The sequence below is a fragment of the Mesoplodon densirostris genome, chromosome 13 (genome assembly GCF_025265405.1).
Source record: "Mesoplodon densirostris isolate mMesDen1 chromosome 13, mMesDen1 primary haplotype, whole genome shotgun sequence".
Taxonomy (NCBI): Eukaryota; Metazoa; Chordata; class Mammalia; order Artiodactyla; family Ziphiidae; genus Mesoplodon; species Mesoplodon densirostris.
In genome coordinates, this window is record NC_082673.1 from 52,579,332 (window position 1) to 52,597,860 (window position 18,529).

The 18,529-nt window shown below is 38.5% G+C and overlaps 1 protein-coding gene across 2 annotated transcripts in view; it reads right to left on the minus strand.

The window, feature by feature from the left end:
• The window catches only part of VIRMA (vir like m6A methyltransferase associated), a 61,927-nt gene extending 44,269 nt beyond the window's left edge, over nucleotides 1-17,658 (minus strand). For both annotated transcript variants that reach the window (XM_060115885.1, XM_060115884.1), the window contains exons 1-5: nucleotides 17,529-17,658; nucleotides 9,219-9,334; nucleotides 5,427-5,513; nucleotides 4,053-4,101; nucleotides 2,358-2,526 (exon numbers count right to left, since the gene is read on the minus strand). In XM_060115885.1, coding sequence (XP_059971868.1) covers nucleotides 2,358-2,526; nucleotides 4,053-4,101; nucleotides 5,427-5,513; nucleotides 9,219-9,334; nucleotides 17,529-17,591 — 484 coding nt within the window. In that variant the 5' untranslated portion in view covers nucleotides 17,592-17,658. The remainder of the gene's footprint in view (nucleotides 1-2,357; nucleotides 2,527-4,052; nucleotides 4,102-5,426; nucleotides 5,514-9,218; nucleotides 9,335-17,528) is intronic.
• Between the last annotated feature and the right edge of the window lie 871 nt (nucleotides 17,659-18,529).

Consider the following 18,529-nt stretch of genomic DNA (forward strand, 5'->3'; position numbering starts at 1 on the left):
TAGGAATAAATTTAACCAAGGACATGAAATACATGTATGTTGAAAACTACAAGACATTGATGAAAGAGACTGAAGGAGACACAAATAAATGAAAAGATATTCTGTGCCCATGGACTGGAAGAATTAATACTGTTAAAATGTCCATACTAGGGGGACTTCCCTGGTGGTCCAGGGGTTAGAATTCCACACTTCCACTGCAGGGTGCCCGGGTTCAATCTCTGGTCAGGGAACCAAGATCCCGCAAGCCGCACAGCGTGGCCAAAAAAAAAAAAAGTCCATACTCCCCTAAGCAATATACAAATTCAATGCAATCCCTACCAAAATTCCAATGGCATTTTTCACAGAAATAGAACAACAATCCTAAAACTTGTATAGAACCATCAAAGACCCCAAAGAGCCAAAGCAATCTTGAGAAAGAAGAATAAAGCTGGAGGTATCACACGTTACAAACAATGTTACAGAGCAATAGTACTTTAAACAGTATGGTACTGGCATAAAAAGAGACACAAAGGTCAATGGAACAGAACAGAGGGCCCAGAAATAAATCCATGCATATATGGTCAATTAATTTACCTGTGCTTAGCAGGTAAGATATAAGAAAAAAGATTAAACTACAGTGTGTGACCACCATTAGAGCAAAGATCTCACACTACACTATTATATAAGGATTTAAGAGAAACAATGGTCATTTTGTGCTCATCAAATGCTAATTGTAAAGGAAAATATTTTTCCCTATGACCTCAATTATAATTTCAAAATTTATTCTCAAATCTCCTTAGCTCAACAGCTTACGAGTAATACTAGAGTGAGGAAAAGAGACCCTGGAAAACATGAGTCCAGCTGTCTGTTCTATAAAATGAAAGTCACTAAAGTTCATTAGAGGCTTTTGTTTGTTTTTTTATAAAGTTGCTTGTGCTTTATTTTTATTTTTTTAATATTTATTTATTTATTTGGGCTGCGCCAGGTCTTAGCTGCAGCACGCGGACTCTTAGTTGTGGCATGCAGACTCTCAGTTGCGGCACATGAACCCTTAGTTGCGGCATGCATGAGGGATCAGTTTCCCGACCAGGGACTGAACCCAGGCCCCCTGCATTGGAGCGCAGAGTCTTACCCCTAAACCACCAGGGAAATCCCTGTTTATTTTTTTTCACCCCGCCATGAGGCATGTGGGATCTTAGTTCACCAACCAGGGATTGAACCCACGCCCCCTGCATTGGAAGCAGGGAGTCTTAACCACTGGACCGCCAGGGAAGTCCCTAGAGTTTTTATTTTTCTTGTCTTGAGTTAATAAGCAAAAGGTTCTCAAAAGCAGGAAAATCTGCCTTAGCTAAGATTTAGATATCTAAGGAAATTTGAAATGCAGTCCTAATAAAACAAATGCCATTAACATGAGTATTCCAAAAACACATACCAAATTTACTGCCTATTCTTCAATTCTTTGAAAGACAATTTTCATAGTAAACCGCGAATAACCATGGATTATATTATCATATACATATTTTAAATTTAAAAAAAAGAAAAACCTCGGGTCATTTAAAAAAGCATTCTCGCAAAGTAGAGGAAGAAAATTTAAAATTTTTTTTAAAATAAAATAAAAAAGGCTTCCCTGGTGGCGCAGTGGTTGGGGGTACGCCTGCCGATGCAGGGGACGCGGGTTCATGCCCTGGTCCGGGAGGATCCCTCATGCCGCGGAGCGGCTGGACCTGTGAGCCATGGCTGCTGGGCCTGCACGTCTGGAGCCTGTGCTCCACAGCGGGAGGGGCCACAGCAGTGAGAGGCCCGCATACCGCAAAAAAAAAAGAAAGAAGAAAGAAAAGAAAATGCAACCGCTTCATCATAAAAGACACTCTTATAGGAAAGAATGGGAGACTGACAGATAACTTGTCAAGCCTTAAACAAGGTTCAAAAAGTAGAAGAGTTCTCTGAGTTACCTTTTCCTACTATAATGAACATAAGTGTCACTGATAAAAGCAAATTTAAAATTCTCACCATGGGGAAATCCCTGGTGGCACAGTGGTTAAGAGTCCACCTGCCAACGCAGGGGACACGGGTTCGATCCCCAGTCCTGGAAGATCCCACATGCCGTGGAGCAACTAAACCCATGAGCCACAACTACTGAAACCCACATGCCCTAGAGCCCATGCACCACAACTACTGGGCCCATGCACAACTACTGAAGCCCACGCACCTAGAGCCTGTGCTCTGCAACGAGAAGCCACCGCAATGAGAAGCCCACACACTGCAACGAAGAGTAGCCCCTGCGCGCCACAACTAAAGAAAGCCCGTGCGCAGCAACGAAGACCCAAAACAGCCAAAAGTAAATAATAAAATAAAATAAAATTAAATTAAATTCTCACCATGTTTTGGATTCCTTTTCAAACTTGGCTGTGGCTGGGGAGGTGGTGGAGGTGGAGGTGGAGGTGGTGGAGAGTCTCTGTCATGACTTATGACTCTATCCACTGATCCATATATTGCCAGTGTCAGACAGTTGTACCAGCCTCTTAGCACCAAACCATCAGTATTCACCTGATTTGGGGGGAGGGGGAAGGGAAGAGATATCTTTCAAATGAATGTTTTACTATGTCAGAAGTAAACTGGTATCAAATTACTTTGTGGTTCAACTAAAGTATAAAAGTATGCTGAAAATGCAAAGGTCAATATTGGTGGAAATTCACCCAGAGGCACAACTTTTGCATGGCCCTCCAGAGTTACCATACCTAAAACTGTCTCAGGACTACATCTCCCCAGTTCTATACTTTAGGCCAATCCTATTCAAAAAGCATAACCAGATTCCCAACCAAGAGAAGAGAAATGAGAAGGAAATTAAGGGGGAGCTACTGCCAATTCATAAATTAAACCCAAATAGTTACAGGGGTCACGGAGATACACAAGAGTACAAATTGTGCCCAGTCTCAAGAATTATAAAGCCTATAAAATTATACAGCATTCTTTTTACATGACATGCAGGTATATTCTATGTATCTACATTGTACTTAAAAAGTAAGGGTAACCAGAGGCATTAAACAAATTGTTTTTGCAAAGAAACTTTATCCTAAAAAGAACAAAGACTTTATCAATGCCATTAACCCTCAATATTTCCTTATAAAACAACTTTATGTTTTTCAGAGCTTATCTATTAATCACTCTATCTTCACAATAACTATAAGAGGTAATCAGAGCAAATATTATCAACAAATAAGAAAATGAGAGTGTCAGTAGAAAAATCTGGCTAGAAACCAAAGCCCCTGACTTCTGAGTTCTCCTCCCACTCTACAGTGTTGGGTAAAGATGAAATAATAAGTAGTAATGGAACCCTAGAGGAAGGGTTCTAGAGGAAGAAAAAAAATATTATTCTCCTTGCTAACCTTAGCAAACTCTAGCAAAGGGAAATCGGGGACCAGAAGAAAGGCTCAAAGACTATGCCCATAGATTGACAGACTCTAAACAGAAATACCACTGGAAGGAAGATAAATAGATAAAGAATAAAATTTTTAGTCTAAACAAGGTGCAGAGGATTAAATACCCATCTCCCACCAAAAACAAACAGCAGGCTGAGTAGTCCCGTATTAGATCACCATTATTTTTGGATTTCGGCTCTTCCATGATTCAGATCTTTTAGATGCTTTCAGAATGGCATTTGATATCAAGAAAAAGACACTTTTGATACACAAGGAAGAAGTATGAAATATGAATTTTTAAAGAAAACTTAATTAAGGTACAATGGTGTTTAATAATAATTTATCTGCCTGTCATCTTCTGAATTTGCCCACCTAAATGAAAAGAAGGAAAAGCACAGATGCTGGCTTCTTCCTGACCCAAGTATAAAATTAGAATAAAGAGCTATATGGGTAGATAATAGCATTACAATGTCTTTGCTCCATTTTAAAATAGCTTCTGGAATACAAGAGGAATCAGACAAGAAATGATGATGTTCTGCAGAACTAGATCCAAGTAAGCTGACATTCTGAATCACTGGTTTATCTGAATCAAAAACTCTGAGTGGAGGTGAGAACAACAGTAGTAACAAGTTGAAAACTGACTTCTACAATTACCTTTGAGTTGGGTCTAAAGATGATGGAAGTATTCTCATCATATTCCAGGCTGCCAAAAGAGTAGGAATAAACATATAGGCTCAAACACTGAACATCACAGTTCATGAAGAAGTTTTTCTAGATTCATATATTTCAATCACATGCTAGATTTGTGTTTTAATGAACTACAAAGTTTGGGTTTAATTTACTCTCCACAAAATGATATCAAGAAAAAGTATTAAACAAACCCCCCAAGATTCTGGTTCAATTGCTTTGAGGTGTGTGTGAGAATCAATGTTTGTTTAAAAGCACCCCAGGTAATTCTAATGTACAGCCAGAGTAGAGATCCATAGCATTACAGTCTTCCAAAAAAATGTATACTGGGACCAAAATTTTTTAAAAGCACCTATTTTTATCAGGTACTGACATAAGAATGACATTCTATAATATTAAAAATTAGCTGCTTCAGATTACCTAGGTTCCCTTCATTTCAAAAAGAGGTTAAATTATTAATATAATTTAATAATAAATGAGTGGGGAATCAATAAAAGAATAAGCAAAATCTAGAAAACTTAATTCCTGACAGGGACAGAAAATTTTCCATTTTTAAGCTGCCTTTAAAAAATTTTTATTTTATAAATGAGTAAACCCATCTAACGGTTAATTAATTTGCAGACATCAAAACAACTAGTGTTGGGCCTCCCTGGTGGCGCAAGTGGTTGAGAGTCCGCCTGCCGATGCAGGGGATACGGGTTCGTGCCCCGGTCTGGGAGGATCCCATATGCCGCGGAGCGGCTGGGCCCGTGAGCCATGGCCGCTGAGCCTGCGCGTCCGGAGCCTGCGCGTCCGGAGCCTGTGCTCCGCGACGGGGGAGGCCACAACAGTGAGAGGCCCGCATACCGCAAAAAAAAAAAAAAAAAAAAACAACTAGTGTTAGTCATACCTAGCATGTATTATATAATTCAAAATAGGAGTAACTATAACAAAATTCTCATTTTACAAAAATGTGACTATGGAATTTTAAATTATGTAGTAGTGTGACGTAAAAAACATAGACAAAATCTCAATGTGTTTATATAGGTTTTTTTAAGAATCAAAAAGTAATATTTTCCAAATTAGAAGGTTACTATCAAATCATGTGATATGTATAATGCATACACCAATAAAAAGCAAACAAAAGATGGTTAATGTTTCACACATTTAAAATTTTATTTTATAAATAAACTCAACATGTTCTTAAGAACTTGACATTTCCTTAATATTGTCAATTGAGAAAATTAAACCCTGAGTTCTTGGGTCTACCACCATACATAGCCTTTTCTTCTATCTAAAGAATAAAAAGGTTTTGCTTACTAACTTATGAGTTTCCGGTGAAATTACCTAGTAAGTACATACCTTCCCAACCTATCGAAAACTGGGGCACTTGGTTTGCTTACATTGTTAAAGAATAAGTCTAATTGAAATGTGTGCGGTGATGTCTCCCTGTGAATGAAACAAAGTTGAAACGTCAGCCTTTACAATAATCAGTTCCTAAATTAAAACAAAAAACAAAGTAAGTACAAATTTAAGAGCAATTCTAGAATTAAGATAAATTATTCCTCATATGTAAATAACAAAAACACGGAGTTAACTGCAATATTTCCTGTAATTTTATGCACATCCAATTCTCAAGAAGTCAACTATTCACTTTGAGTATTACTGAAAAATTTTTGGCCATCAAATATCTTTCACCTGCTACCTGGACCATTTTAAAACACACAGATATTTAAATTTTTTAATGTATTTTAATGGTAAATGCTAATTAATCATGATATCTAGTTTTATAATTCCTTATATCATTATTCTATTAGCAAAAAGAATCAGGAGTTAACTAACTTTAAGTTGTAAATAATAATTACCATTTAATTTCAATTTAACCCACATTCATACAGGACTGTAATAATAATTTGAGCATCAGAGCCCTAAATTGTGACTTAAAGCCCAGATTGAAATTTGTATAGCACTAATTTACATAAATATTTTGATTTTTCTATAGACTTACTTCTATAATCAAGATTAAAGCCTATTTAATTTGCATTAGAATGAAACCTTGCTACACCCTTGCTGAAATTCCTTAGGCTCAACTAAAACCTTGATTTTTAAACAATGCATGCTTTGTTGTTTATTTACAAAAAATCCATATGGTAAAAAGTGTAATGCCCAGAGTACTCCGAAAGAGATTCCCTTATGTATTTCTGGTAGAAGTACAAACAGGTACAATCATTCTGAAAGACAATATGGCAATAAAATTCAGGAGACTGAGAAAATGTTCACACCATTTGATCCAGAAATACTTTTCTCTACAAAGTGTTTCTATGGAAACACTAATATACAAAGACTTTTTTTCAAGAGGAGGTGCATTATACTAATAATTTGAAAACTAAAAACCATCTAATGGTCTCCACTTTAAGAACTAGCCAAATAAATAAGAGTACATTGATTTGTTAGATTATGCAGTCATTAGAAATCATATTTTCAAATAAATTTAAATGATGTTAAGTACTCCTGACATAATGTCGAATGAAATAAAGGAATACACAGAATAGCACGCAGTGGGATCAGAGCAGCATCATACATTTTATCTTACCCAAATTCAACTATATGTGCTCAACAACTCTAGTCTCTCTCTCCTAGCCTTCCTCTTCAAACCAGACCCTGGCCTCCAATATCTCAGGGAAAGGAAAAAGGACTGAAATGCAAATTCTTTCCTCTGGAGGCACCAAAGACTCAGGTCCTGGTCACTGAAAAGCGATTTAAAGAATCAATAGTAATTTGACTTCACTAGACTTTCATCTTAAAACTTGTTGACTCTAAAACCTAACCTCACGTAAGATACCACATTTACAAAAAACAAAAAATATATATAAACGCACACATATAAATTTAAAAACACATGGCCTCAAATGTTAAGATTCTCTCAGAATGGAGGGATAACAGGGGTTTTAATTTTACCTGACATAGTTCTGAATTTCAGATTGAGAAAAAATACTATCATAAAGTGTGCTGCACAAATATATCATCTCTAATATTACTTTCAACCTTGAGATTTCAGGCTTCCCAACATCTTACATATTTGTATTACTGAATCCATACTTTACTTTACTGTTCTATAACATACTGTGCATAAAGTTGTTTCTGATAATAATTTCATATTTGGAACTATTAAAACATGAACAGCCATTCACGCCCAGCTAAGAAAAAGGAGAGAGATAAGAAGAGGGGAAATATAACAAATACTCTTACCCACTGAGCTAATGGCAGAGATTCATATTGCCTGCTGTGGTAGCCAGCCTCCAAAATGGCCCCCAAAGACCCCTGCTTCCTGGTATTCACACCCCTGTGTAGTTCCCTCCCACACTGTACCAGTAGAATATGTAATCAACAGGATATAGTAAAAGCAGTATATTGAAGTATGTCACAGTATGCCATTTCTGATATTAAGTTATAAAATACAGCGACTGTGGCTTCCTTCTTGGGCATGCTCTCTCACTTTCATTCTTGGATCACTCACCCTGCAAAAAATACATGCTGTGACATAAGCAACCCATAGAAAGGATCTCCTGGCAAAGAACTGAAGATCTGCCAACAGTCATGTGAACAGGCTTCTAAAATTCCCCAGCCTCAGTCAAATCTTCTGAGACTGCAACCCAAAGCCTGTATCTTAGTTATAACCTTATGAGGGAACTTGAGCCAATCAAGCAGCTCCCAGGCTCGTGACCCTCAGAAATAGTGGGGGATTAGGTTGCTAAATTTGCTACAGTTTGCTACAGCAACAGATAACTAATAGACCTTTCTTGACCAAAAGCAGTAAAATTAGAGAAGACTGCTGGATACACTATCATTACTCCATCTTTCTCATTCTACACACATAGGAAAAGTAGAAAGAAATACAGGAAAACAGGAGATCTTATTTTCTTACACATGGCAAAAAAGATATGAAGTCAATTACAATGATTTGTCATTATAAATACTAATCATTCTTACTGTTTTGTTTTGTATTTGTTTTACCTTTGAATGACCTGAAAACATTTGAAGATTTTTATATTCACCTCTAGGAATAACCAACTACTTTTCACAATTATGAAGAAATGAGCCCTTAACTTTGGATCTGTACCATTAACAGTCACCCCTGTAGCTGGCTTAACTCTTTCAGGTAATAGAAACTGAAGTATCACAGCATGGACATAACAAAATGTGGCATTGATACGTAAGAGTAACACCTAGGCTACAAGCTAAAACCCCACAGATATATTTATTATACATATTCATGTTTCTATAACCAAAATTTAGCTTTCATCTCCAGTTCATGTAATTAAAATCAGAAGAAGATGATTATTCATGTTACAACAAAGATCAAATTCCTCTGTTTTATGTCAGTTGTTAAAATTATCAACAACTCCACAACAGGGAATTCCCTGGAGGTCCAGTGGTTAGGACTCAGTGCTTTCTCTGCCATGGCCCAGGTTCAAACCTGGGAACTAAGATCCCACAAGCCGCACTGCATGGCCAAAAAATAAAAATTAAAAAAAGATTAAAAAAAAAAAAAGAAACTACATCAGGAACCATGTCTTACATTTGGTTTATTTCACAAAGAGCCTAAGAAAGAGAAATGATGCTCAAATAACTACTTGTTCAGTACAACTAATGGTAATGTGAAGCTACATATTTATAAAAAGACACACGCATCAGGCTAAGGAGATCACCAATAAGTCATGAAAACCGATACTATAAAATAATATAATAAAAAATGTAGCAACATAATAAAAGATATATGTCTAAATATTCAGACTCATTCTTACTTATTTTCAAGGAAAAAGTCACGTTAAAAATACTTCATCTACTATACTGTGCCACCCTAGAATCGTTTGGAAAATATAAACCTATTTCCACCAATTAAAAAAAAGAAATGAAGAAAGAAAAACTTAATCTAGTACTCAGGTCAAATAATGACTTTTCAAGTTTATAATATATGGATTATAGAGAAAACCTAGAGTCAATTACAATGCAACATAACATAACCATAACTGAATAAAGTTTTAGGTTTTTTGTTTTTAACTTACAAAATATTACCTTAAATTTGTGCATTTAAGAGTATGTTTCTAGATCAACTTTAGTCAAAAGTACTTTTAAAAAAGAAAACTGACTTACCCATATGCTCTACTGTCAGGCAAGCTGCTATGGGCTCTTACTCCTGGGGGTATGACTCGGACTTCATTGATATAAACCACACATGGAAAACGAACCACATCTATATGAGAACTTTGCTTTAAGAAAAGGGGGGAGAGTAATATACTGTAAGCAAAACACTTTGTCTATTCAAAATTTATTCACTTCAATTTGTTTCATTCAGAATGCCACATATAATTTTAAAATAAACACCACATCATTAAAACAGCGCTATTACATTATTCATAATGGTATTAAAAACCACTCTTAAAAATAGCTGATGATAAAATGTACCTAGTTAAATCTCTCCATTTGTATAACAACATTTCCTGCATCTGCTTCCCTGCTGATGTTGTGCTTAGGCCAATACAGACCTACAATCCTTTACTGGAAACCTCTGGAGCCAGACACCGTTCAGAATCCTGACTTTTAGAATTCCTTGGCGGTCCAGTGATTAGTACTACGCGCTTCCACTGCAGGGGGCATGGGCTTGATCCCTGGTCAGGGCACTAAGATCCCGCACACAAGGCAGTGCCGGCCAAAGACAAAACAGAATCCTGACTTTTTAGATTTTTAGAAAGCAAATGATACAAACACTACATATTACTTAACACCCCCAGTGGCTTCTGGGGCAGTACCTTGTAACCAAAACATTAATACTTCTGCAGCAACATGTATAAACAGTCACACTAAATAAAGATTATAACTAGCATCATATCAGTTCAAATCAGAGCACGTGGCCAGATGTATTTAGGGCAGATTTTTCTGCCTTTTTTTGAATTTCTGAATTATAGATGAGAGATTGTGAATCTCTACTTAAATTAGCTTAATTTACCAAACTTACATACTAATATCAAGAGATAAAGGGAAGCCATTTAGGCACCGAACAGTTAAGGTAAACCCTCTCAAATTTAAAAAAGGAAAAATATCCACAAACTAAGAATTTATTATAATAACATAAATGGATAGCATAAATTTAGTGTACATTTATTTCTATGTATCATTTGACACAAGATCAGACAAATGTAGTTCTTGCGATCAATAATTTTAAAAGAAATTTTTCACATTGTTTTTCGACGATTGTTTTATATCAGCTTTACCTAGCAGTTCAGCCAAACATCATTACCTAGTGGTCAAAGTTTATAATAAGAATGGTTCATATTATTTGCATCTAGAAAGACTGAGTCCTAAGTGCCTCTTGAAACTGCAAAGAATACTGTGCCTATCAACAGACCAAAAGGCTAGTCAAATGAGTCTTTCCTAAAATGTGACAGAGGATGACTTTCCAATTTTGCATTTTAAGCTCAGAGATTAAATATAATTAAATATATAGGTATAGAAATCTTAACATAATGTTAACTATTCAAGTGTACTTTATACTCTCAAAGATATAAAAGAGGGCTTCCCTGGTGGCGCAGTGGTTGAGAGTCCGCCTGCTGATGCAGGGGACACGGGTTCGTGCCCCAGTCTGGGAAGATCCCACATGCCGCGGAGCGGCTTTGCCCATGAGCCATGGCCGTTGAGCCTGCGTGTCCGGAGCCTGTGCTCCGCAATGGGAGAGGCCACAACAGTGAGAGGCCCACATACCGCAAAAAAAAAAAAGATATAAAAGAAAAAGGATGAATGCAAAGTGTGGCTGATTGCTGGTTGTTTTCCAATACAACTCTTCTTCTAGAAGTTTGAGTTGGACAAAAGTGAACTAAAAACTGCATTTCCCATATCCTGGGAAGCCAGTGTGAACATGTGATTGCTAGATTCTGATCGATGGGATGTAAATGGAAATGATGTAGGCAACTCTAGGTCATGTCCTTAAAGAGAAAATTCAGACTTCAGAAACCCCTGCCACCTCTTCTTCTATCCTCTGCTGCCTTTCTAGAACACGTTATGGTAAGCTGTCTTGGACAATGCAGGCAATTCCCTAAGAATGGGAAAGGAACCTGTCTCTGACAATGCAGAGCTGTCACATTAGCCCTAGAATACTTAAAACAGATTGAAAGAGAAAACCCTGGGCCTCCCTGGTGGCGCAGTGGTTGAGAGTCCGCCTGCCGATGCAGGGGACACGGGTTCGTGCCCCGATCCCGGAGGATCCCACATGCCGCGGAGCGGCTGGGCCCGCGAGCCATGGCCGCGGAGCCTGTGTGTCCGGAGCCTGTGCTCCGCAACGGGAGGGGCCACAGCAGTGAGAGGCCCGCGTACAGCAAAAAAAAAAAAAAAAAAAAAAAAAAGAGAAAACCCTACTTTATCTAACCCACTGTTATCCTGACTTTATGAGAGCAGCTGAAATTGTATCCTAATTATTACAAATATACTGTAGGTATTCAATAAATACTACAGTAGATTTATATAAAAGAAAAAGCATTCTGCCTCAAACTTTGGTTCTATGTTTCCATCCTGTAGAGAACTCCTCTACTTAAAAAGTCTACTATACAGAAGCTCCTTTGCTTATATGGTTAAAAATTCTCATTAATATTTACAAAGGAAACTTAGAACAAAACTTTATTTATTCTAACCTCCTTCCACCCTGCCCCCTGCTAATTAATGAATGGTATTAGTAGTAGTTAGGGTGTCGTCACTGTGGACCTAAAAACATGAACTTGAGGTTTTACAAATAGCCTTTCAAAATTTATTTTGTTTGTAAGTAGAAGAGCTTCTATATTAGCTGCTACCACTTTTTTTTTTTTTTTTTTTGCGGTATGCGGGCCTCTCACTGTTGTGGCCTCTCCCGTTGCGGAGCACAGGCTCCGGACGCGCAGGCCCAGCGGCCATGGCTCACGGGCCCAGCCGCTCCGCGGCATATGGGATCCTCCCAGACCGGGGCACGAACCCGTATCCCCTGCATCGGCAGGCGGACTCTTAACCACTGCGCCACCAGGGAGGCCCTACCACTTTTATTCAATATTTATTTTGAAACACTTACTAAATGTCTATAATGTTCCAAGGTATGCTACAACCTGAGAATATAAAGACAAGACATAATCCCTGCCATTAAGGTACAATCTACTGTAGTAGATGAATAGATAAATTGCTATGATACAGACTCACACAGGAAACTATGAAAATTCAAAAGCGTACTTACCTAAATCAGACTGTGGGCAAACATTTGTGGGGGGAAAAGAAGAGTGTCAGGGAAGGCTTCCCAAAAGAAGTAGCACCTGATCTAAGTAAGTGTTTAAGGAAAACAAGAATCAGTGGAACAGAGGGAGAAAGAGCTTTCTAGGCAAAGGGAGAGGCATGTGCAAAAGGAATGCAAACAAGAACTTGGAAGATTCAAGAAATTACAAGCATAGTTCACCAAGGCTAGAGGGCAAAATGTGGGAGGAAAATAGGGCAGAGTAGCTAAACACAATCAAGAATTACAAGAAATAAGTTTTTCATTCACTGCCAGAAGTCAACTCCAAAAATCTGTATTGCCATTTAGGACCTCTCTCCTGAGCCCCAGACCACTATATCCAAGTGTCAACTGGACATCTGCATTTGAATGTCCCTCTGGCACCAAAAACTCAACAAGTCCAAAACTAGTGTCCTACATCAGTGATGGCACCACCATCCAGACAATGGCCAAGACAGAAAACATTGTCATCCTTGGATTCTTTCTCATTCTCTCTCACCTAAATAATTCCTTCATCCAAACATCAAGTCCTATTGATTAAACCTCTAAACAGCTCTCAAATCTGTGTATTTCCCTCCATTTCTGCTGTCACTCCTCTAGTTCTAGACACTAGGCCAAATTCCTCGGTCTTATAAACAAGTATGGTCCCTTCTCACCACTCCAAATTTATAGCCCCAACATACCCTGGTTTTCCTCATCTTTATGCTCATGCTACGGTCTCTGCTTAGAACCCTTCCACTCCCTTTAGCTCCTCTCCCAACTCCTTTCAGATGTCAACTTTCTCTTAAAAGCTAAGCCAGATCAAGTCTAGATGAGTGCTTATCAAACTAAATTCTAATTGCTTCTTTTAACTCTCCTGTTGGAGTGGTATTTCAAGAAGACAAGAACCAAGTCTCAGTTTACTGTTATATTCATAGTGCTGAGCATATTCATTTAATGAATTAAAGACTTTTAACAGGTGCTTAATAAGAGTTGACTGAATTGTGTTTTCAAAGTTAAAAATATTACAATGAAGTAGGGGCTTAAAATATCTAGAGGAGTACCTAAACCTAGGAAAACAGTGGGAAATCAAGGAATGGAAGGTTTACGATTAGAGAGGTACCCAGAAAGTGAAGAACAGACTGATCAGGTTCCATGACTCAGCCACATCTATCTAAGGAAGAAGACATTGTGTGTTTAAAGGTCACAGTATAGCTGTCTCTCCTTACTTTCTTATTCCTGCAACTATCTTCTCTTCCCTATCCTCTCCTAAGGGTAAACTAAGGCTATGTCACCTATTCCTGCCACTTCCATTATCACTGCTGTTTGCATGAGTTCCAAATTGGCTTCCTACTCTAAAATGAAGTAGGACTTTCTAACATCAATAACCCTCATAAGACTGAATTTTAAGCCAGCAATCCCACTCTGGAAAGTAATAAAGAACTAATTAAAGACATATAAAACAATTTAGCCTCAAGAATATCATACCACTGTAAAAAGTCAGAAGCCTAAATGTATGAGAATTTAATATATAAATAATAGCATTACCACTTAAAGAACTATTACACAACCAATAAAAATGATATTATACAGAATATCTTGGGAAGGAAACAGGATGGCTTGGGACAGGGATAAAAGATTTACTTTTTACTGTACACCCTTTTGAATTGGTACTTCATACATGTGTTACCTAGTCAAAAAAGAGAGAATGTTTGAAAATGAAGTTTACTTTTAAAATGTTGTATAGGTGTACTTCTTCATTTATAAAGATGCACAACACATTGTTAGGTGAGAAAAGAAACCAGAAAACAGTATTATAGTTATCAGTACCTTAATGTGTGTGGTGGGTGTATACATTTAAGTGTACGTGTGTATGTATATATATATTTTTTTAATTACTAGAGGACTTGTGAAATATTTAAGAAAGTTGTTAATGATAGATGAGACTACAAAGGTGGAACTATGAAAGCCTTTGCTTTTCTGTAACTTCTAATTATTCTATAATAAAATTAAAATTTACTAAAATAACATATTTTTTTATTTTTAAAAAAGTGGCATACAAACCACAACACAATTTGTAATTCATTTAGCACTATTCAAACCCCTTCAAATATTCCCCTTGTGAAACTTGAATAAATGCCTGTCTTCCCTACCAGGTTACAAATTCCTTTGAAAGCAAGTGCAGTAAATTTTGGTTTTTTGTTTTGCTACCTGTATTGCCCCTCCTAGAGCTATGCCTCACCTTCAAAAGTGTTTTTCATAAATAATTGTTAAACGGATTCCCAACTTCCTACTGTGCGAATCTATCTGGTGTCTGACTAAACAAATCAAAAACTAAAATATCTTGTTCCCATCAAAGCCAATTCAAACCCACTTCCAGACTCTTCTATGACTAACAACGGCCCCACCAGTTCTCTATAACTAGAATTCTATCATTTTTAACTACTCTCACACAATCAGTTGCCATCCTGTCAATTCTACAACCAAAATTTATATTGTACCTATTCCCTCCTCCTTAATCCCACTGGGACACAGCACTGCACAGCTTTAGAGCCAGGAAATGTGCATTGGTATGTCTTAATTCAGCTATGCCACTTGAGGAAAGTCACCTAACTTCTCATGCTCAGTTCCTTATCTATCAAATGGGGATAACTATCTTCCAAAATTGTTTCATGAATTAATGTATTTAAATTACCAAAGCACTGCGTCTTGCACAAAATAAGCATTCAATAAATGATATCAATGATTACTGCCCATCTGCTAACTCAAGTTTTCATTGTGTCTCACCTTTTCTTCCCTATTTGCCACCTCTAATGAACCATTTTAGGCATTACTGATGTACCAATGTACTGGTGTACTAACCTACCTTAATTTTACTAATCATATCATTTGCCTGCTCAAAAACTACTTATTCTTACAAAATAAAGCCCATACTCCTTTGCTGACCATTTATGGAACTCTGTGATTTGGCTTCAAACTGCCTATCAGGGGCCACTTCACACTACTGCTTCAGCATACCCTTTCAAAGGACTGACTACTCCAGGAGAATGCCCTCCTTTCCTATGTATACCTGTGGAACATATTCTCTTCCGCCAAAGACCAAGTTCATATGCCACCTGCCTTGATGAAGGCTTCCCTGATACTCTCAAATGAAAAGTGATCTGTCCCTCCTCTGAAATCAAGTAGCCTTTTTTGGTACCACCAAAGGGAGCTAAATAAATATTGACTGGGGTCCTAATATATCAGACACTGATAAGCATTTTGGAAATAAAGGAGACAAACCTCAAGAAATTTCTACTCTGTCTCTATGCACTCATCATAATCTAACTTGAATCATAATTTTGTGGACCTCATGTCCAATACTAGTTATAAACTCCTTGAGAACAAACATCCCAATATTCCATATCCCCAAAAAACCCCTACTCCTACTTCAAGACTCAGTTCAAATATGATCTCTACTAAGCCTTCCTCAATCAATGCCAGAAGGTATTTACTACTGCTCCTATCCTCTCCATGGTCCTCAATGCTTGCTTAAGAATGAATGAATACTAGATTTCTAAATATATAGTAAGTGAATGAATACTAACTTTCCTAAAGTAGTAAACTACTACACTAATTCATCATATGCTTTTCTTTCATTTTTAACTGTTCCCTATTTCTGTACGTGTGATAGGTGTGTTCTTATCCAACTACCGCTTCCACTGTGAGTTTTCTAAAGCCTAGCTGGAACTGCAGTCAGAAAAGTATGGTCATTGAACAAACAGAGCTAAGTGACCCACATGAAATGAGAGACCACAAGGTAATTCATTGTTAGTAAGATATGCTAAAGTTTCCAAGTATTTGATTTTTACTGACCTATAAACCATTCGTTAAAATAATCAGAAGACCAAGGTTGTCAAACTTTTTATTTAACAAGTACCAAAGTACAAGTGCTACCCACTACCATCCCTACCTCTGAAGACAGAAAAGTTCTCTCTGAAGGTACAAACTACTGTATGTATAGAACAAATAAGCTACAAGGATATATTGCACAGCACAGGGAATGCAGCCAATATTTTATAATAACTTAAAATGGAGTATAATCTATAAAAATTGTGAATCACCATGTTGTACACTTGAAACTAATATTGTAAATCAACTATACCTCAATTTTTTTTTTAAAGTTCTCTAGAGGACTTCCCTGGTGGTACAGTGGTTGAGGCTCCACGCTCCCAATGCGGGGGGCCCGGGTTCGATCCCTGGTCAGGGAACTAGATCCCGTATGTCGCAACTGAAAAAGGACCCCGCTCACGGCAACGAAGATCCCGGACTCGGCGCAGCCAAATTAAAAAAAAAAAAAAAAAAAAAAAAAAGTTCTCTAAATTAAGTTTACACTGAAAGAGAAATGTGAGCTCTAGGGTTTCTTTGAATTTCTCTATGAACTTCATTTCTGTACGTTCTTGGCCGGTTGACTATTCAATTTACATGTGACACGAACAGTCATGCATTCAGGGGCGCTTAAGTTCATACAGAACGATTACTCTACAACAGCCCACTCTCGCCCCTCAAAACGACAACACAATTGTCCTTTACAGTTTGACTACAGTTCTCTCCTCTTCACAAGTATGCTGCACACAAAGAACGTTCTGTGTAAGTTCTTCTTGTCCTAATGTGTGAAATCTTTCCCAAGGATAAGTTGTATTAAAGTTTCAGGACAAACTGGAGAACACCGCAATCCTAAACCGAATGAGTGTCACATCTAGGTGGCATAACTCCCGTTAGAAAAGAGACCTAGCAAAAGGGATTTGGGAACCAGGAAGCCAACGTGACCCGCTCGGTCACTAACACTACTGTCAAACACAAGGTGTCCGAGACCCCTTCCAAAACATCACCTGAGGTAAACGTGAGAACCATGATTCTTTTCAAGGCCCAAAGCGGACCCAGGGGGTTGGGGAGGTGGGTGGGGGACCAAAGAAAGTAGAGCAGCCAACTCAACCAAAGACGACGCGGGGCCGAAACTACCGCAGGGAAATGTAGCAGGTGGGGGTGGCTACCGCCACCCACCCCTCCAGACGCGGCGCCCACACCAAAGCTGGGAGGAGGGAGGGTGTGTGTGAGGAATTAAAGCGGCCTCGGCACGAGGAACAGTCGAGACACGCCTAACGATTTTTTGTAAGAGCCCCCAATTCGAGAAACAGGGTCGGAATCAAGTCGCGAAGGCTTACCTCAGCGCTCGGGTGTTTAAAAGTGTCTAAAAATAGCAGCTCCATCGCCGAGTCCACCGCCATGTTTGCCGCGGGCGGGGGAAAGGGGAGGACTTCCGGGGCAGCCCTCCAAGCTCGGCGACGGCGGCTCAGGAGAGGGAGAGACGGCGGTACTTCCTGTGACCAAAGCGCTGGCGCCGCAAGCCTGAACCTATCGCGACGCGTCGCGCTTCCGGAAGTCGCCGGCCCAGCCTTCTCCAGCGCGGCGGAGGGCGCCCTCAGAGCGCCGTGAGGGGAAGAGGAAGAAGGGGAGGGACTACGGCGTCTCCAGTGGTCCAAACCGCGTCGTCCTACCGCGTTTTAGAGCCGCGAGGGCTTCGGTAGGGGTGGAGTGTGGAGCAGGTTTAGGAGAGGCGGAGGAGGAGTGGGGAACGCAGCCAATTCAGGACTCCCGGCCCAGTGAAACCGGCCAGCAAGAAACCTTTACAGGGCTGGCAGGAAAAAGGTGCAGTCAGCGAGGTTGGAAAGTAAGACTTATTTTTAAAAAAAGAAAGGAAACTGTCTCAAAACGAAGAGATTTTTTTCCCCTCATCTGGGAACTGTGCATTGTCAATAATAATACCTAATCCACAGGCTTATTGTGAAAATTTATTTAGATAAAATTTAAAAAAATTGTAAAACGTGAAATGCCATGAACAGTTAAAATGTCGAGTGAAAAGTAAGCCTCCCTGCCCTGTTAATGAACATTGCAGCAATTGGAATTATTTAGTAGTCTACATTGGCACAAGTGCTTGGGAGAGCAATTAGGAATTATCTAGTAAAATTACATGTGCCTACCCCACTTCTAGGAAAATTCTTGCACATGTGCCCAAAGAAATACCTACAGATACAAGAATATTCATGGCAAAACTTTATAGTTTTAAAAAGCTGTAAACTTAATTGTCATTAATAAGAAATAATCAGTAAACTCTGGTATATTTATGCAATGCACTAGTATAAAACACGTAGAAAGAATGAACCAG